Here is a 22,228-nt window from a genome sequence, read left to right on the forward strand (position 1 = left end):
CTGGGCCCTACAGTTGTGGTCCAGCGTGTTCACTCTGAGCGGTCTGTGGACGAATTTATGGAGGAGCTTTATGCTATGAATTTCAGGCATAAGATATCTCCTCAGGAGTTCAAGAAGTCTGTGCGATTGTGTCGGCTCCATGGAAATCGACAAGTGGTGCAGTTAACGTCGTTTTAGAAGGAGGACCCCAGATATCTAGATACCCCAGAAGGTCACTATTTAAAATCAGCAAAATCGGTCTATAAATAACGCAGATATGAGCAAAAATCCGAGACAACCTCCGAAAATTTCATCAAAAAAGACATATTTCTTTCATGCTTTGTTAAAAAAGCAACAACAACACTGTGAATTCGAAAAAGATGTACATGTGCGAGTAGATTTAGCCATGTCCGTCTGTCTGGGTGTATGTTGAAATCTGTTTTCAGAAGACCCCCGATATCTGCAATATACGAATTTTCAATAATTCTATCAGAAATACGATCGAATAGAACGCTTTTTAAAATCAGCCCATAAATAACAAAAATATGAGTAAAAATCCGAAACCTCTGAAAATTTCATAAAAAATTTACTTTTTTCGTGCATGCTTATACAAAACAATAAGCAAAGAACAACAAAACACAGTATCAAACGGTAAATCTTTTTTGTTATTTGTTATTGTAGTTCTAGTTTATAAACACAAAGCAAAGAATGAACACCACGTTAGTTGTTATTGGCTAGAAACATGAAATTAAGTATGTAGAGCCTGGATTAGGCGAGAACACATTAAAGAGCACTTTTTGGTACTTTTTCGTTCTACAAAAGGTACTTTTTATATAATATTAAATATTAAATCTAGAAAAATGAAATTAAGCATGTAGGGCCTTGATTAGGTAAGAACCTATGAAAAGGGATTTTTTGGTACTTTTTCGTTTTACAAAAGGTATTTTTTAATATTCTATAATATTGAACCTAGAAACATGATATTAAAAGTATGTAGAACCCCGATTAGGCCAGAACACATAAAAGGGACATTTCAATCACAATCACTTTTGAAAACAAAAACATAAAAGCAATGACGAGGATCCTAAGTATATCCCTGCATGTTTTGAAATCATTACAAATTGTTTTTAGTAGTTACCTGTAATAATTTGTTTGGTGCATGAAGTAGTTTTTTTTAGATATATTTAGTGTTTGAAAAATTTGTATTATTATATTTAATAAATAATATATTTAATTAAATTTAATTAATAAACCCCACTATAGTTCGGATTGTAGTGTGTACGCGTCCATACGATATTGGGACGAGCCCTTTTCGGTCGGGTAAGGGCGTGTAAGTGTGAGGCGGGACCGTTCGAACCAAACATATTAAATATTTTTTTACATATCTGTAGCGAATTAAACAGTGAGATCCAACAAGAAAACAGTGAAACTAAAATAAAAACAACAAAAAATTTCAATTAGCATAATTGAAAGTGAAATAAAGGAGGCTTGTGTAGAACTTGTAACATTGGAACAAATGCCTTTGACAGTGTTAGACTCGAAAACATTTAAAACATAAACGGATCAAACTTTTAAAGGTCTTAAAATGAATCCTGTAACATCAAGGAATGTTATGTCATTAGTGGGTGAAAAATATGAGGAAACTAAAAGGGAAATTTAGAAGGTTTAAAAAAAGAAAATCATATGCCTAAAAATGGATACTGCTACACGCCAAAACCGAGGAATATTAGGTGTAAATGTCCTGTATTACGATTGTAATAAAATATTTATAAAGACACTAGGTATAATAGAATTAACAAAAAACATACCGCAAATAACCTTAGCATTGAAATATAAGCTATTTTGAATGAATTTGGTATAAGTAGTGAAAAACCAAATATATTGTATTATGACAGATAATGGGCGCAACATGATAACAGCTGTAGAAATTCTCAACGAAAAACAAGATTCAATCCCTGAAAATTAAGAATTTGATGATAACGAACAACTTGACGCTGATGATATATTAAGAGAAGTACATATTTACACTAAATCTGTGAGATGTGCAGTCCATACATTACAGCTTGCTGTTAAAGTCTTTTGAAATTATTGAAAAAGCTTGTAAATTAGTAAAAATTTTAAGAACTCCATCGTACAGGTAAGCATTAAGATAAAATATTTGAATTTTAAACATATAATCTCGTTTTCCACAAATATCCATTTCCCTCGAAGAGAAAAATGCTATTGATTCTGTCATTATTTCCAAAACTCCATCGATAATTTTACAATATGGGGAATTTTTTCCGTGAACGAAAAATTGGAAAAGGGTACATATTCTATGTCAAATTTTGATTGTCGATAAGGAAGAAGTTTTTAATAGTAAAATTAGTGTATTATGTGTTTATGCTGATTTTTGTAACACTCAAAAGTAATGGTCCTACAAGGTATACTAATCGGTTAAATCGTTACTAATCAACATATCGTCACCCGAAATGTAAAAAGATGTACCATGCAATAATTTAAAAATCAACTTTGAAAATGGTCCACTACATCTAAGTACATGTTGTCGCAAATTTTTAAAACTATTTTGTCTATAAAAGATAAAATATTAAGTTAAAATGCAAAAGGGCGTAACAACAAATAAGTCATCCTATAGCAAGAAAGTCCAAAGCCAACACAATAGACAATGTCTGCACGCAGAGAAAATATATAGTTGTGGTAACCATAATCTAAGAGTAACATATTATGGTTAAATTTAAAACATATTATGATCATTATTAGTATAATAACCTATCATATTATGATTAAATATAGTCCGAATATTTCATCATAATATAGTGATAAAGTGATGTTGTAGTATCATATTGCAGTTTCAAGCAACCACATTATGGTTTCATGTAATCATATAATGACTTCAAGTAACCATATTATGGTTACAAGTAGTCACATGTCTTCATGTAACCATATTATGGTTACATAATTAACATAATATGGTTAATTTTATGTGCTCGGCGTAAAATGTAATTATTTGTTAATTTTCTTTTAAACAAACACAAAACTTCCAAGCACTGATATTCCCATAAAAAATATATATCCATACTTTCATGCCACAATAGATATTATTTATTTTTCACAATTATTAACTGCCTTTGTTTAACAATTGTTTAACAATTTATTTAATCCGATCTAGTGCGGATAAACCATACAACTGGTAGAAAATTGGAGATACCAAAATATTTTTAATAGTAAACGTATTTTACTTATATCTTAAACATTATATGGATAAACGTGTAATCCTACCATTTAATGGTTATTTGATAGTTTAAATGATTCTAAAAAATATAATATGTTTAGATAATTATCATTATTTATTTGTTGTAAAAATAATTATTTTTCAGAAAATCATTCTCATATTTATAATTGTCGTAAATATATAAATGTTTTCAGTAACTAAAATATTGTTATATAAAAACATAGAATAGTTGTCCTAACCATGCCGAACCATGTTTTTTCTCTGCGTGTGGATGCACATTTATATTCAAACATATTCATTGATGTTAATAAATGACAAATACATTTTTATAACAACAATTGTTTTAAATTTATTTAGTTTTTTGTCTGTCCTGTAAAAATTTGAAAAGTGTTGTTAAGTACAAAAAATTATAAACAATGTGTCGATTTTCATAGATAATAGTATATTTAAGGCAAATACTAGCTCCAAATATTCAAGAATGTTTAAATTTAGATTTAAGCGAATGGTCACCTATTCAAAATCTTGTGGATGTATTAAAACAAACTTTTTTTGTAACCCAAAAAGTCCAAACAGAGCAGTTGTATATGGAGATTTTGTATAAATTGTGGTTCGAATTAAAGCGATGAATAATACGGAAAGCGATATTTTGTCAAATTGTTTGCAAAAACGAGAAGAACTTTTAATGGAACATGAGGTTATCATTTCCGCAATATATTTCGATCCCCGAGTATGAAGAGCATTAAATCAGAATCCAATAAATTTGGAACTTGCAATATGCCTTTTAAAGCAGTTGATGCAGAAAGCAAAATCAGGTTTAAAAACGTTTTAGTATTATTTTATATATATCGATGTTGTGGCGTTGTATGTCAGCAGCTGCTACAATGGTCATTACAATGTTGTTGGTATTTTCTATGCAAAAGTTCTATACAACTCTTATGACAATTTTTCATATGTTTTTCGAATGTCCTAAGAAAATTCAGTGTTGTCTATTGTTTATTTCAGCATATAAATAAAAAATTCAATCGACTTTGGCATGAAAAACGATGAAGTGATAACACAGAAATTACAAACAAACAGCTGTTTACCAAAACAAAAATAAAATTTTATTAAAAACTGTTTATTTATTAGTTTAAAACGTGGAATAATGAAAATAATAGAATTTTAAATAAAAATAAATTAATTTGGTTTATTTTGCTCGTTTAATTAGTTTGATATTATTTGTTTTTACTTTTGACATTGTTTGTTTTTTTTTATTGTAAACATAAACTTATGACTTGCTACAAAAATCTGTTCACAATCACTGTTACTACACTTTAGTAGATACAATATACAACTTGATTGTGAATTGAACAATTATAAATCTCTTTGTCAGTCTGTTCTTTTGTTTGTTCGTCAATCACGCCTAAACGGCTGAACCGATTTTCTTGAAGATTGGAACGTTGGTAGATCAATCCTTGGAAGGTGTTATAGGCTATATCGTTTTTCAGAACTTAAACTAGGAGGGCTCAAAAATGGGGCAAAATTGGTGAAAAGCGGTCAAAATTTAGTATTTATTTTGATTTATTTTGTCTTTACTTAAGTCAGTTGTATAATAAAAAAGTTCCATAAGGAATCATATATCTTGCACTAAATATCTAAGTTTTCTCCTATGTTATTCAAATTATAAGCAATAAAAATAAAACTCAACAAATAATTATTATTTTCTAAGTGAAAAATAAAAATGTAAAAATAACTGTTATTTTGTGAACAAGATATAAAAATCGCATAATAACTATTATTTTCTGGGCGAAAAATAAAGATCAGTAAATAAGTTTTATTATCTGAGTGAAAAATAAAAGTTTCAAAATATCTTTTATTCTCTAAACGAAAAAAAAATAAAGCTTAGAAAATAACAATTATAAAATATTTTTTTAAATAAAACTTATAATGATTACAGTTTCTGAATGTAACTTATTTATACCTTTTTTGTTCTGATACAATCAACACGAATTTACAAATTTACATTTAATATCTAAATGAAATTGTCATTTCATGTAAAAACTTGTATGCAGTTTTTGCATTTCTAAGTATGTAAATAATTTTTTTAATTATATTACCTTTTACGATTAATACAAATACATACATTTTAATACTCCACATAAAAATTAAACATTAACCTCCACATTCATAAACAAATTTTTATTTTATAAACGATTTATAAATAAAATTTCGTATGGAAATTTATAGTTGCGGCTATCGTTTTGTTTCGTGTTTTCGTCGGCACATACATATATGCTCTGCCTGCGTACATTTCATGTTCGTATATTACTGCTTGCAAGGCTTCGATACTGTTGACTTCGAATAATTTGTGTAGGAAAACATTTTTATATTATAGGCAGGCAATATGAAATATTTGTGGGTATTATAAATTAATATGTTAGAGAGTTGCTGCATAATATATTGCATGTAAAAACATTTTATATTTGTCTGCAATATGCAATAGCCTGTATGGGTAAATATTTTTAGTAAATATACTAAAAATATTTTGAGCAGAACCATATTTAAAATATGCATATTTTTAAATATTAGGTAAATACATATTTATTGCAAAGTCAAAAATATAAATATAAAAGCATTTATTAATATTTAAACCAGAGATTAAAAGAACTACAAAAATAGTAAAAAAAAAAATTTGCATAAAACATATTTTTAATAGAAAACTATTAAAATATTTTCAAAATTATATATTTAACATTATACAAACTAAAAATTTCAAAACAGTTTTCCTATATCACTTATATGAATTGCTGTTCTACATAAATTTCATTTTAGTTTTACTAAAAATATTTTACATTTATAAACTATTTGAAATTGCTTTTAGCCAATAGTAAAATTTTATTTTCAATTTAATTTTAGTCAACAGTCAAATTTTAATTTCACTTTCATATTTTTTTGTAGTCAAACATTTTATTTTAAAAAATTTTACTACCAAAAATTAATATATGAAAAATGTTTAAATGAAAAACCAAGAAGTATGTACTAGAAATATTACGACAGTCAGATTTATGGCACATTAAAAATTTATAGATTTTACTTGTTTTTCGATTTAGCTAATCCTATAGAAAATTACAATGAATATTTGTTACTTGTCTCATCAGCAGCTAAAAATTTACTAAAAAAAAATCTGTATACATGTTTTCTTCATTTGATCTACATTCTCTACTGGAAAGTTGCAATAAAGAAGTTAACCTTGAATAATTTGTATTTTAATATGCCATAACGACAATAATATTACTTAATTCGTTGTTGTAATGCACCATCTACAAATGTGTGCTAACATTGTGTAGAGTGGATGCTTACGGTTGTTAAAGTTATTTTGTTGTTGTTAAAACTGATGAGACAATTTCCAAACAATGTACACAGAAAAAAATAACAAAAGTTGTTAAGTAATTACACAATATTGTTAACAAATAATTAATATTTTCAACCATTGTTTTTATTAAATATGTGTAATTTATATTATATTTATTTTATGATTTTCATTAGTTGATTATCAACTACTAAAATTGTTGAAAATTAATTAAAATTCAAATCGAAATTAGTAATGTATACTTTTAGTTTATATATTTTCTTTTATTTATATATATTAAAAAAAATTATTTTCTAAAAACATTATGTATTCAACACATATTTTTGAAAATTGACATTTTTAATATAAAAAATTTGAAAACCAAAAAATAATAGTTTCAAGACTGCAAAACAATAAAAATCCAGGAATAAAAATGGTAAATTGCATTAAATGGTTTTGTATAAAAAAATCCTCATTTACCGAAGTGTGTTTTTTTCCATTTTATTGATTGCACTTTTGTTTGAGAAAATGAAGGAATTGAAGAAACATCTGAGGCAAGTTTTGGAAGACGAAGTGCCTTGATTGCCTTGTTTCACGTTGGTATTTTTCATTCATTGGGTAAACTTAAAACGTGACTTCGATGAAGAACACTCAGGTGGCAAGGATAACATTTAACCATACATATTTGGACATTAATGCGAGAAGGATCAACATGAATCCCGCCTCACCAATGATCTACTCAAGGGCGTTCTTCGATCTTCTAAAGCCCGCGCAACCACATCACAGCGCTCCGTTGATTCGTCAACAGGACCTAGAGACACATTTGTCTCGAAATACCCAGCTTTCAGATTAGCATCCCTCTGGATGAGGAATTTAAAAAGTCAAACGAATCCAATAATTGCCCCGTCAGTTTGAGTGACCACTCTCAGCCGTCATTCAAACTCAATGATGTTCCAACGAATTTGGGTATAAACCACATCCACTATGTGGATCCTGAAGGAACCTCAACCTCTACAGTTTTGTATATATTCTCGACTGCAATATGTTATATTACAAATATCTTCGTTCTATTAATCTGTTTATTTAATTAAATTATAATTTATCGTATGTAATGTAATCGAATGTTTGTTATTTAATTATGTAATACAGTATTATAAATATTAAAACTATTGTAAAATTTATGTAATTATTAAATAAATTGAAATTAAATAAAAATTTATACTTTTTTATTCTGAAATAAAATTATTAAATAATAACAATATTTGTTAAACAATATGAAGACTTTTAATTGATGAGTGTCAACAATTTTTTGTTTAAACATTTTGTTAGAACATAACTGTTGATTGTTAAAAAATTTATTATTCAGTATGACTAATTCATTGTTGAAATTATTTGTTAAGTGTTAACAATTTTAAGCAACAATAATATTTTTTGTATTTACAAAATCCGTTGTTGGTGCCTTTTCAATTAAAAAATTAATTATATTGACGAATTTAGTAATTAATATGACAATTGATTTGTCGTAATTTTTTTCTGTGTATAAGAGAAATAATAATGGTAAACATTAGTGAGTAAATACTAAATACATATATTGCAAACATATGTACATACGTATTAAGAGAATAAGGAATAGGAATAATAAAAATAATAAGATTAATTAACCCACTAAGGGCTAAACATACTCCCCCGCCATATGCTGGTTCAATTTATTGGTAATTTACATATTTTTGTAATAGCTCTTTTGTGTTGACCATCACTAGTTTTGACAACAACAACTCTAACCTTGTCATCTGGGCCCTTTATTGTCTCCACTATGCGACCTAGATGCCATTTCATTGGTGGTGAATTATCTTCTTTAACTAGTACCATATCATTCGGCTGTAAGTTTACAAACTGGGTAGTCCATTTATGTTTTCTTTGCAACTCATTCAGATACTCCCTTTGCCATCTTTGCCAAAAATGTTGCTGAGCCCATTGAATTTGTTGATATCGTTTAAGTGTTCCTGACACAAAATGTTCGACAGAAGGTTCTGGTATTGTTTGAGCTGTTCGACCGATGAGGAAATGTGAGGGAGTTATTGCGCGAAGGTCATCGGGATCACTGGACATTGGTGTAAGTGGTCTACTATTAACTATTGCTTCAGCTTGGCAACATACGGTTTGTAGTTCATCATACGAAAAGAGATAGGTGTCCACAGCTCTACGAAGAAAATATTTTGCTTGTTTTACTGCACTTTCCCACAAACCTCCAAAGTGTGGAGAACGGGGAGGTATAAATTTCCTCTTTATACCTTGTTGGTTACAGTTCTCGCTGACGGCAGCTATGTGGTCCGATGATAGGAAATGTTGAAGTAATAATTTCAGTTCCTTATTTGCTCCAACGAAATTGGTAGCATTGTCTGAATATATGGTATTACATTTGCCTCTTCTGGCTATGAATCGTTTTAGAGCAGCTATGAATGCTATTGTGGTAAGATCCATTACAACCTCCATATGAATAGCCTTTGTTGTGAAGCAAATAAATACGGCAATGTATACCTTTGTTGGTTGCTTACCTCTTATACGATGAGTAATTGAAAACGGACCGCAATAGTCCACTCCGGTAATAGTAAATGGGTATGAAGGTTCGACTCTATCTCTAGGCAATGATCCCATTATTTGTTGACATATTTGGGGTCGACAACGATAACAAATAATGCAATTGTGTATGGTGTGGCGAATTGTGTTACGAGCATCTATAATCCAAAAGCGATCACGAAGAAGACTGTTGAGTGTTTGAGTTCCAGCGTGCATGTGGATTCGATGATGGTGATTAATGAGTGTTCGAACAAATGGGTGATGATTAGGCAATACAATCGGGTGAATGGCATCGAAAGACAACGATGAATTCAGAAGACGACCGCCTACACGAATAAGACCATCTTTGATGAATGGTGAGAGTTGTACTAATTTTGATTGGTGATTTATAACGTTAGTTTTGGACAATGCCTTATATTCTTCAGAAAAGGATTCCACTTGAATAATAGTACAGATTTTTAATAATGCTTGATTTTCTTCATCAAGTGTGATATGACCCCTTTTAACTTCCTTTGTTTTTTTAACTAAAGCAATAAATCTATTCACATAGGCAAAAATTCTTAGAGTCTTTTTGTAATTATTGATGTATTTAAAATCGAAGAATATATTTGGTGATTGATTTACGATGAGAGTCGCAGCCTTAGTTTTTTCTTTCTTATAATTTTTCAAGGCATCACACAGGGGTTTTAAAATATTACGCATGTTGCTGCTGTTTAAAATTTCAAACGGCAAACCGTTTTCAGTGACCAATCCTATATAAGATTTCATACTTATTTAGTTCAATTTTTGCTTTAACAGTTTTTGCTTTTTTTTAATTTTATTAAATTTTATCTCACGTTTAATTTCAATTTTGTGGATTTTTAACAAATGAATTTTTAAATTATATTTTCTCGATTTATTTAACACTTTCTTGCATATTTTGCACACAGCTTTTTCACTTGTAAAGTCATTTTCAAAATAATTCTCTAAATTTTCCATTGTAATTTCGGATATATAATTATGAAATTATTGATTAGTTATTTCGTATATTCAACTAAATTTTTCAATTGTTGATGTGTAATATTTTATTTGTTATTTCAATAACTATTTGAATTTATAAGCTTTGGTATTATATTTTTATTTTATTTTATATACTTTAAGGTATCAATGTTCCTATCTAAAATGAAAGTTTAATAGATTTAAGATACCGTTTCTCAAAATATTTGACCTAAGTATCATCAAAATTTATATCAAAGGATAAAAAGATCATTTACTCTCGGATTTAATAGACAAACTATGATTATTGATCAAAAAATTATATTTGTATGAGAAAATTTCCCCATAAACAGTACAAGCATGCTGGCACCATCAAAAAAATATCAAATTAATGTTGATATCACACAATAAGATGGCACAATCACACCACAACCCCATACACATTCAATCGTCTTGCACCATCACTTGATTGTACCAGCATGCTGGTGTTGTGTATAAGCACCTTTAGACTGAACTAAATTTTCATTTTGGGTGGAAACATCAGCAACAATTTTGGGGCCATCCTAATATACATATGTATTTTTTTTACTTTGAAAACATATGTTTATTGCAATGATCATGAATTTTTTAGTCATATTTAAATCGTTATTAATATAAAAATAAGTTTAATTTTCGAAATTCGTAAAAAATTGCTATACAAAATTGTAGAGATTATTCTCATAATTTTTTAGTTTTTAAAATTTTAATTTTTCGTCAGTTATATATTTTTAAATGAAAAATTTTTACTAATAGAAATAGTAATATTCAGAAAAGTTTTACTGTTGAAATAGTTCACAAATATTAAATATTTTTAGAAAAACTAAAACGGCAGTTCGATAGAAAAACACAAACGTATATGAAATAGGAAAATTATTAAAATTTTTTTAGAATGTTTGCTTTTAAAATTGAAAATGATTATTATTTATTGCATAGTCAATAGTAAACAGAAAAATAGTTTATACAGACTTTTAAACTCTGATTTAAACTCTGCTTTGTATTATTTCACGCTCATGTGCTCTTATTCTAAATCAAATATATACAGAACAGTGCTCTAAAATACAGTACAGTTCTGTATAATACAGAACGTCTGATCACATTAAATATATTACCAAATAGGTATACGAATTTATATTGGAAAGCCTACGCCCATTATTGCTAGTCTACTTATTCTTCAACAAGTGAGTGAAGATAAATATGCCGAGTTAAATATGTAATGACGTAAAGAGTTACGTCATTACATATTTGCAAATATATCTCACGTAGTTGAAAAATATGGGTTAAATACAAATTTGACATATTTCCAAATAGGTTTTTGTATTTTCCCGCATTTTTAGCAAAATTAACATATTTTAAAAACGCCATGTTTTGACTTTTAACACCTTTTCATAGTAGTTGAAGAATTTTTGGAAAACCTTAAGTTTTTCCTCCATGAAATGCGGCAAACGGACGGGTCATAGCTCAAATAAAAGGGAATCGAATCCTCTACCGAAATCTTAAAATATATTTTCAAAAAGTTGAATTTTCGATTTTTTCAAAATTAAAATTTTACAAAATTTTAATTTTTGTCCCTAACAAAAGGGTTGATAGGACGGGTCATACCTCAAATAAAAGGAAATCGAACCCTCCACCGTAACATTTAAGTACATTTTCAAAAAGTGGATTTTTGACAATTTTTTAAAATTTTACAAAATTTAACCTTCGTTCCCTCCAAAAGGGCCAATGGGGCGGGCCATACCTCAAATTAAAGAAAATCGATCCCTCTACCGTAACATTTATGTACACTTTCAAAAAGTATTTTTGTCGATCTTTTCAAAATAAAAATTTTACAAAATTTTAACTTTCGTCCCCAAAAAAAGGTGGGGATCGAACCCTCCACCGTAACATTTAGGTACATTTTCAAAAAGTTTTTTTTATCGATTTTTTCAAAATTAAATTGTTACAATATTTTAAATTTTGTCGCCACCAAAAGGGTTAATAGGGCGGGTCATACCTCAAATTAAAGGGAATCGATACCTCTACCGTAACATTTAAGTACATTTTCAAATCGATTATTGACGATTTTTTCAAACCTAAAATGTTACAATATTTTAACTTTTATTGTAATTTATTAACTTAATTAACTTTTATCGCCACTAAAAGGGTTAATAGGGCAGGTCATACCTCAAATTCAAGGGAGTCGATTCCTTTGCCGTAACATTTAAGTATATTTTCAAAAATTCGATTTTTGACGATTTGTTCAAAATTAAAATTTTACAAAATTTTAACTTTCGTTCCCTCCAAAAGGGTTAATGGGGCCGTAACATTTAAGTATATTTTCAAAAATTCGATTTTTGACGATTTGTTCAAAATTAAAATTTTACAAAATTTTAACTTTCGTTCCCTCCAAAAGGGTTAATGGGGCGTGTCATATGAATGGGAATCGATCTCTCTGCCGTAACATTTAAGTACATTTTCAAAAAGTATTTTTATCGATTTTTTCAAAATTAAAATGTTACATTATTTTAACTCTTGTCCTAAACAAAAGGGTTAATAGTGCCACTAGTGCCCGTAATATATGTTTAAAAAATAATACGTTTAATTTTTTAAATAGGAAGTTTTCTAAGCTTTAAAAACATTTTTATTTTACTCATTTTTCCTATGAAATTAATCTCAATTGTAATCATGTGCTGTTTGATATATTCTCTAACCATACACTTATACATTTTTGTCCTGGGGTAAATATTGTTTTATATTTCAAGCAAAGGAATCTTATAAAATTTTGATATCATATGAAATAAATATTTTTTGTGCTAATTCAAATATATTGAAAATTTTACTATTATTCGGATAAATTAAAATAAATTAAAAACAGGTTTTTGTTATCAGGACAGTATTGGCAATAACTATTACATTATTGTGGTATTTTTCCAACCAAAAATAGTTATACATATATACTTCAGAGTTATAACCAGGGTTTCAAAAAACTGCTAATTGCAGTCGCAAATTACTAAATATTTGACTAAATTTAGTACCACGCTTAAAAAATATTAACTTGTTAAAATTTCCCCTTACAAGCTAACTGAAGTCAGTCAACTGTGTCAACACATTGCTGCAATAACTTGCAAGTGCTTTTGTTTTTCTTCAGCAGCCACACACACAAGCAGCGGCCATCTTAAGTTTTTTCAACTCAACCGAACTGAATACGACGACTGAACACTAAAAACAGTTTTGCGTGTGCTGCTTACGTATTACAGTTTGACTGTCTAGACTGTCCGAGTACAGGAAACTCCGTACCACGAGAGAGATGAATGATATTCCTTCTCTTTCTCTCTCATGCAAAATCAAAAGTTTCCCAAAAAAAAGTTTCCTAGTGTGGACCGGCAGTAAGACTTTGTTATTCTATGCAATTTGTTTTAGTATATTGTATGTTTTTGTGTTTAAATTTGACAAAAGTAAATAAAGTAATTGATAATTATTGCTAAAAGAAATTGTTAATTAATTTAAAGTTTATAAAATTATAAATTACTATACTTATAAATTTAGATATTTTCTTTAAATAAAAATTGATTTAAATTTAAACATTTTTATTATTTTTTAGTGAGATTTTGTATTGTATGTACGTATATATGTATGTATGTATGTATGTATGTATGTATGTATGTATGTATGTATGTATGTATGTATAATATACAAAAAGTTTTCAGGCATAGTCTACGAGCTAATTATGAAAATTAAATATATATGCATAATAATTCAAATGGACTCTAGTTTCGTGTATTTATTTACTTTTTTAGGCTTAAGAGTTATGTATTTTAAATTTAAATAATCAAAAATCACCTCAGAAACAGTTTAAACTTTAAAATGCAATATATCCAGATTTTGACCCAACTTTTTAAAAAGGAGTATGCCACTAGATTCTGCGACCAAAAATTAAGTTCACGTGTTTCTTCGTTTTTCTGTGTCGTTTTGAAAGTTGAAATTTTACGTACAGTGTTATCAAAAATTAAAAAAAAAAAAATATTTCGATAAAATTTAACAAAATTAAATCAATCAAAATGTCTATTCAATAACAAAAAATTACAAATTATCACAAATTATTTTTGTATTTTAATACAAATTTCAAATATTTTTTTTAATTAGTAACAACATTCAGTTATTGAACGTTATGTCCGTTCAAAAACTTAAAAATTTAATTTTTTATACACATTTGAAAAAATCTTATAGAAAAAATTATATTTAAAAAGGTATAAATTTAAAATTTTCAATTTAATTTAGTTCGTGGCTAAAATTATTAGAAATTTCTTTTAGATTATGTTTACTTTTAATATTTTCTGCAACAAAATATTAAAAAATTAACATCTATTAACGAATTAACAGTAAAAATTTATATTACTATTTAAGTAATATTTGTAAGTATTTTTATGATACACATAAAAAGTCGTGTGTACGATTTAATAACTATTTGAAACGTATCCCGTTAATTCAATTTTGTTATTACTCATTGATTTATAATACTGATTATCGCAAATATATTTTTATTAACACCAAATTGTATAAAATTTTAAAATAAAATAAATAGAATAACTTTCTTTGTTAAATTTTTTTAATTATAAATTTGTGAAAAAACACAATCCTGAATGTTGCCGCTTTTTTTCAAAAACTGCAACTTTATAAGCACAAAATGTGCATATCAGAAGTTATGCAACTCTGTGTGCGAAAAAAGTCGTAAATTATAGAAGTTAAAGAGCTTACAAGAAGAAAGGGTGGCATGTCATAATGTCCAATGTCATAATGTCCATGGACATTATGACATACCAAAAAATGACATAACGTCCATGGACATTATGTCACTTTTTTAAAATGTCATAATGTCCATGGACATTGTGACACTTTGAAATCAGAAATGTATTGGAAAATTTGTTTAAAATTTAAGATAGGGACGCTCTTATCCCGAAAAGAATTGCTCCTAAATTTGGTAATTGTTACATTTTGGACTTCTATTAAAAAGTGTCCTGGATAGCCGGCCTTCGGCCGGGTTTCAAACTCTGGGGTATTTCGAACACCGGCTTCGCTAAATTAAGCCTTTTTTGATAAATGGACTCTTTGAAATCCATGGACTTTGTGTCCCATTGCTCATGGACATTGTAACACTTTTGAAATTGTCATAACGTCCATGGACATTATGACTCAATTTAGTGCGTCATAACGTCTATGGACATTATGACATTGGACATTATGACACGCCACCGAAGAAAGTGCCGTTTCTGTAACTATTTGTGAAAAGTTCTCACATCGAGAAGTGTGAAACAAAAAATTCCATCGTTTATCGATTTGGGAGAAAAAAGTGTTTCTGTAACTTAAAGTGAGAAGAGCCAGCATTAATTACATTTTTATTGGAAATTTCCAATCAAGTCAAAAACATAAAGAAAATAAAAATAAACAAATCAATTTATGTTAAAAAAATTAAAAAGTAAAATTATAATTTTTTAAAAAATAAATAATTAAATAGTGATCAGAAATGTATACTAATTTATTAATAGAGGCAGAGCAACATGATCGTAGAAATATGTTGCGAATTTATCGCCAAAAATTAAGGGACACAACTGATCCATTTACTATTCCGGAGCAACGTTTTAAAGACCTCTATAGGTTAAGCAAGGAAGCAGCTCATGCTTTACTATTAGAAATTAGTCCGCATATGAGCCAGGGAAAGAGATGTACATTTATTCCACAACCTCTCCGAATGTGTGCAGCACTACATTTTTTTGCGACAGGCTCTTTTTATAGAGACATTGGACAGGATTTTACGGCTTCAGTAAGCAAAACTGTTGTATGTCGCAGTATACATGAAGTAGCCGGCATATTGGAACAGAAACTAATGCCTAAATGGATTACGTTTCCAACACCTTCCCAATACGAGTCTATAAAACAAAAGTAAGTACATAAGCGGGGAAATTGTTTTCCAGAAATTTTAAGCAGGTATATCCACAATTGTACAGATTTTATGAAGAAACAGGATTTCCCGGCGTAATTGGCGCAATAGACTGTACCCATGTACGTATTAAAAAGCCAAAGCCAGAAGTAGAAAGCTGCTATTTAAACAGAAAAGGTTATCATTCAAAAAATGTACAGCTGGTAAGTATATTATTGTTACATTAAATGACAATTTAGTGCATTTACATAAATATGTATATATTTTTTAGATATGCGATTATGATTTGAAAATTCTTGGTGGATTTGCAAGGTTTGGGGGGGGCTGCACACGTTTCCAATATTTGGGAAGCCTCCAGAATAAATGTATTATTGCAAGAAAGATATGAGCTGACAAGAATAATCATTCTTGGCTATTAGGTATGTACAAATTCATGTCAGTTTGTATTTTACTCCAAAACACGTTATTTCTTCAGGGGATTCCGGATACCCTTTAAGACCGTGGCTTTTAACACCATATAGATCTGCGACTGAAAATGAAAGGCGTTATAACACAGTACATGCACAAGCAAGAAATTGTGTGGAGCGTTTAAATGGAGTGTTAAAGAGTGTATTTAGATGCCTTCAAGGGGGCTTAAATACATCTCCACAAAATGCTGGCAAGATCATTAATGCCTGTGCAGTGCTTCATAACTTTAGACTGGCACATGGATTGCTTTCAGAAGACTACCTAGTCAATTTAGAGGAACACAGTGATACTAGTAATGAAGAAGTATATGAAGAACCATTAAGGGCAGCTTCTCGCATTCGCGACAGACTAAAATCTAGATTAAGCAATTTAAATTAAAGTTTGATTTTATTAATATAATAAATTCTAGTCTTTAATTTAGTCAACAGTCTAGACTAAACTACAGACTAGAGTATATATTAGAATATAGACTAAGTAGAATAAAAATATTAATTTCTTAAATATTATAGACTAGACTATAGACTAGACTATAGACTAGACTATAGACTAGACTATAGACTAGACTATAGACTAGACTATAGACTAGACTATAGACTAGAATATAGACTAGAATATAGACTAGACTATAGACTGGACTATAGACTAGACTAGACTGTACTATAGAAACCAAATGTTCTTGATTAAATGTTTGATATTTCAATAAAAGAAAACCAATTTATTTACTTTATTTATTTATTAATATTTAAGAAATTAATATTTTTATTAAAATTGATTTCCTTTAAATATATTTTTTTAAATAGTTTCTAATTTCTCTAGTTTAGTTAAATTGTATGGTTTTGATTTTCTATATTATTTAATTTTGCAATCAAGTCTTTATGCATCTCCTTTGCTTCATTTAATGCTTCATTATATTTTGGTATGTTTGAAGATAGTGAATTTTTGTTGCTCTTGTTTGGTGGTGTAAAAGTTTTATTGCTTTTGTTTCGGTAAACTTTAGACGTTGATGGGGTTGAAAGTAAGGGAGTTGTTTTCATTTTTTTCCGGGAGATATAAATGTATCTTCAAGTTCCAAATATTCTACTGGCATAAAATCTTTAAAGAGGTTAATTTAATAAAAAGGAATTTTACATATTAGTAATTTTATATAAGAAAGTAGCTATGACCCGTGTGCTTTGCTATCCTTTTTACATTCTAAATAAAAACACTGTCAGATCGAAACTTTTTTTTACAAAATTAGGGGCTGTAATAGGTTCAATGATATTCACATAGGATGTGATTTAGTATTAGATTCATATGATCCCATTTGCTAAGCCGCCGATTTTTGTACAAAATGTTCATAATTATACTCAAGATACATAATTTAAGCACTTCAGCTGTTATAGTATTACAGCTATTTATGAATGTTAAAGATGTTTGTATAAAATTTGAGAATTCTAGCTATTCATTTTTCATAAATAGATTAACAAACCTCAGCTGTAGATGTTGATGACATGAAAGTGCACCTGTTGATAATATTGATGGCGATAAAAATGTTTCTTCACTTTCCAAAATATCCACAGAATCCTTAAAAAAGTTTATTAATATATATAAAATGTTTAATGTAATAATTAAGGTTTTATGACGAATTATACTTACCTCAGGACGTTCCTTAAATTCAACACCGGCTTCCGGTATGGATGCATCCCCGTCGACAGCATCAATCGTTATAATTGCCAGTATTTTCTCTTCTAGAGGATTGAGATCACGGGGTACGTCACTCCAACTACCTCCCCCAGTTTGATTTATAAATTTTCATCTAGCATTAACGCTTTTCTTTACACCACTTTTCAAATCTATCCAACACTACATATTTGAAGCGCTTTAATATACATACATATATGTCTGTAGATAATGTACAGAGCCAAAACTTTTCACTGCTCAACAAAGAATTAAGGGACTCTGTAAGTAATTGCCATTGTTCTTTGTACTTGAAGTTGGAACTGATCCCGCTGAACTGCCCTCTTGCAAATTCCAAGTTTTCGCTCATATAATCCACCAGTTTTTCCTTCTGGTACTTTGAAATTCTTTAAATTTTCTAAAAATAATTAAAATTAATTTAAGTTTTAATTAAAAATAAAATCTTACCTTTTCTTTATTTTTTGTATTCATATTATATTTTTTGAAAAAATTTGTTTTCGCACCGTTTTTAAATGTGAGTTGTTTTGACAGTTCATGTGAGAAACTTTTCACAAAACTTTCTTACAGAAACTCTTTGACTCACAAATTTTCAATAAGTTACGTCAAAAAACTTAAATGACAGATAGTTCTCACTAAATGAAATTACAGAAACATGTGAGATATGAAATCGTGTTTCAATTTACGTTGTTTTTTATTCAATTTCACTTTTTCATGCGAGAAATTACTCGATGCGAGAGTTACGGAAACGAGGTACAGTTTCAAAAATATTGAAATATAAAAAAAAAAACAATTTCAAAAATTGTTTTAAATCTCGAAATTTAGTTAAATATTTGAGAAAATCCACAAACGGTTTTCGATCAAAGGCATCCCTTTCAATATGTCAAAAATACATTTCCTATTGAAAATTTCCAAATATGTTATGTCATAATAATTTGTTTCTATTATTTTTTTCTAATGCCTATTTCAGTTATATCCAAACAAAATTATGATATAATGTGATATAAATTCTGAGTCCAAAAATTCATAATAACTGAATAACAGATGAATGTATATAAAAATAGCTTTCATTTGAGATACTAATTATCAAATTTTACCATAAAGTTTGGCTGAAAATGGATTTTCCACTGGAAAATTTTCTTGTTTCTATTTTTTTGTCGGCACTGTTTATTTTTTTCTTAAGCACAGAGAAGTGATGAGTCCACTGAAAGTGAAAGATAACCTCATTAAATCCTTATAGAAAATATTTAATTTCATTCAAATGAACTTTAACATGACATAAAAAATTAAAAAAGTTTTTAAATATATTATAAGAATTATGCAGGCAAAGTTATATTTTCCAGTTTTAAATATTTTTTTATTACCGATTAATACAAAAATAACATATGAAGTATTTAAACCAGTACTTAATATATTAAATTTTTAAACTTATATTTAAAACCTATATACATATTTTATTTTTTTAAATACAAAAATTAATTATGTTTTAAATGAAAATAAAAAGTTTTTTTTTAATTTTTGTGGTTACGCTTTTATGTTAGCACAAAATACATTTTATTACACTTATTTACATATGGGCAATTTCGTGTCAAATAACCCAACTTCTATTGGATAGTAGGCCAGACACATTATACATTTTGGTCATACAGTGTTTTTTTTTTCAAATGAGTGTAAATTTTCACCTATTGGTCCTAGCAAAAATTATCCAAACGAGAAAATTTTACTGTAATTTTATTAGCAAATAACTTAATTGTTTCACTTATACAAATACAAAAATACAAGATACAATAACAAAATTTACTGAATGAACAATAAAATGTATAAACTTTTAAATATTTTTTTCGAGTTTTTAATATTAAAATATATCGATACCCTTTATTCAAAAAGTGCTAAATCAATAAAGTCTAGTTTTCAGGAGAGCAAAAAAACTATTTAATTCGTGAAATATTGCAATACGTTTTTAACATCCTTACTAATTCCTCCTATGAACAAAATTGAATACTTTGCACATTTTAGCGATTTATTGAAGATAGCACTTTTTGGTCGACAAATATTGGTTCTAAGTTAGCATTAATTTGAGCGAATTAAATAAATCATTTTCCGGCGAATAAATCAATTCGACTCGCGAGTTTAATTTTTTAAACTCGCGATAAGAGTTGAAAATTTAAAGAGCGTAAAATTGAACTCGCTCGCGATTCGAGTCAAAACGAGATAATCGCGAGTTTTATAATTTTGTAAATGGAATAAATTAAAATTTATAAGCCATAATCAATTTATATATAAATATGACATAACCAAATAAGTTTAACATTAAAATTATGTACGCGAATACATATACATATTTGCTGCAAAGTAGTAGACACTTCGTACATACATACATACATACATACATACATACATACATACATACATACATACATACATACATACACATACATCATTCAACACGTGTTTTATTATCTTCATAATAAAATTTTACAAACCATTTGATTCACAATCAATAATCTAACTGCCTGTTCCACAATATCGAAACAACATTTTCTTTCTTATAAATATATTGAAAACTACATTTTCTTTCTTATAAATATAGTGAAAACAAAATTTTAAATTTATTTGTTGTTTTCAATATTTTTGTAAGAAAGAAAATGTTCTTTCGCATTTAGAGAATAAATAATAAATAAAGATCACTTAAAGATCACTTGCATGTCCATCCCCTTCAAACATTTAAGGGAGAAAACTATTGCGCATCACCCCAGACGCCACGTCAGAAATACTTCTGGACGATTGTCAGACGAGAACGCACATTTTACAAAAACAAAATACATTGATTTCGAAATTTCTTCTTCTAGAAATAAACTTTTAAGTTACTTCCGGATGATAGTTAGAAGAGTGCATCCATTTTGCTTAAACAAAAAACCATGTCTGTTGATTTTTTTCATCTGGAAGTATACGTTTTAGTGACTTCTGTATGAAACTTGGGTGAGAACACACATTTTACAATAACAAAATACATAGTTTCCTAATTTGTATCTTCTTGATTTGTATGTTTATGTCACTTCTGGAAGACAGTTTGAAGAGTGTTCACATTAATGTTGTATTTTATTCATCTGGAAGTGTGGATTTTATTCACTTCTGTACAATTGTCAGACGAGAGTACACATTTTACAAAAACAAAATACATTGATTTCTAGTTTTCGCCGTCTGGAAGTATACTTTTAGGTTACTTCCGGATGATAGTAAGAAGAGTACAAAAACAAAAAAATATAAATACTCCATTTTTTAGCGTGAAAAAAAATAAATAAATAATGCAGAAATTTTGCTAAGTTCAGTGATGTTTTGTGTTTTGTTCAGTCATGTTCAGTTTTAATTATTCATCGTAAAACTTAAATGAGTTATTGAATTTAATGTTCATAGAAAAATAGTGTAATTAAAATATTGTGAATCTTAAGTAATAATTTTATATTTTATAAAGAAACTTTTATGTTGAATATTACCATAATTCCAAAATATTTAAGCATTTTATTGATAAAAAAAAACTGAATTTTCTAAATGAGGCTTTATATGGGTCAAATATAGGCCGATCCTCGGTAAATTTGGGAAAAGGTTATATTTCTAAATAACAGTTAGTTTTGATGAGTTTCATTGCGATACAAATGGTTACAAGTCAATTTTAGACGTTTAAAACATTTTTTGAAGGGGGGTTTGTATGGGGGCTAGAGTCAAATAAGGGCCGATCCTTACGATAATCAGTGTCATTTATACTTATATAAAACTTACTTGTGCCAATTTTTAGAGAGATAGCAGAATATTTGATGTAATTATGCATAAAAAGTTCAAATCGGGAGGTACGGTTGTATGGGGGCTAGGTGAAATAATTTACCGATTTCAACCATTTTCAATAGGCTTCGTCCCTGTGCCCAAAAACATGCTTGGTCCAAATTTCATCCAATTATCTTGAAAATTGCGGCCTGTACCTTGCGCACAAGGTTTACATCATAGGCGGCTAAACATGCCCTTGCGGGCAATGTGTTATTCTCACTTATAC

The 22,228-nt window shown here is 28.4% G+C and overlaps 1 protein-coding gene, 1 long non-coding RNA gene and 1 pseudogene across 2 annotated transcripts; 1 reads left to right on the plus strand and 2 right to left on the minus strand.

The window, feature by feature from the left end:
• Positions 1-8,240: 8,240 nt before the first annotated feature.
• On the minus strand, positions 8,241-9,884 carry LOC111688291. Its single transcript, XM_046952422.1, has one exon. The coding sequence runs from the start codon at positions 9,882-9,884 to the stop codon at positions 8,241-8,243; it is 1,644 nt and encodes a 547-aa protein (XP_046808378.1).
• A 5,771-nt stretch (positions 9,885-15,655) lies between these two features.
• Positions 15,656-16,943, plus strand: LOC124418622 (annotated as a pseudogene).
• A 388-nt stretch (positions 16,944-17,331) lies between these two features.
• Positions 17,332-18,422, minus strand: LOC124421434. Its single transcript, XR_006941657.1, has 3 exons — positions 18,145-18,422; positions 17,978-18,072; positions 17,332-17,601 (listed from the first exon to the last, which is right to left on the minus strand). It is a non-coding gene; the product is annotated as an uncharacterized LOC124421434 (long non-coding RNA).
• Between the last annotated feature and the right edge of the window lie 3,806 nt (positions 18,423-22,228).

This window comes from Lucilia cuprina, chromosome X (genome assembly GCF_022045245.1).
Source record: "Lucilia cuprina isolate Lc7/37 chromosome X, ASM2204524v1, whole genome shotgun sequence".
Lineage (NCBI taxonomy): Eukaryota > Metazoa > Arthropoda > Insecta > Diptera > Calliphoridae > Lucilia > Lucilia cuprina.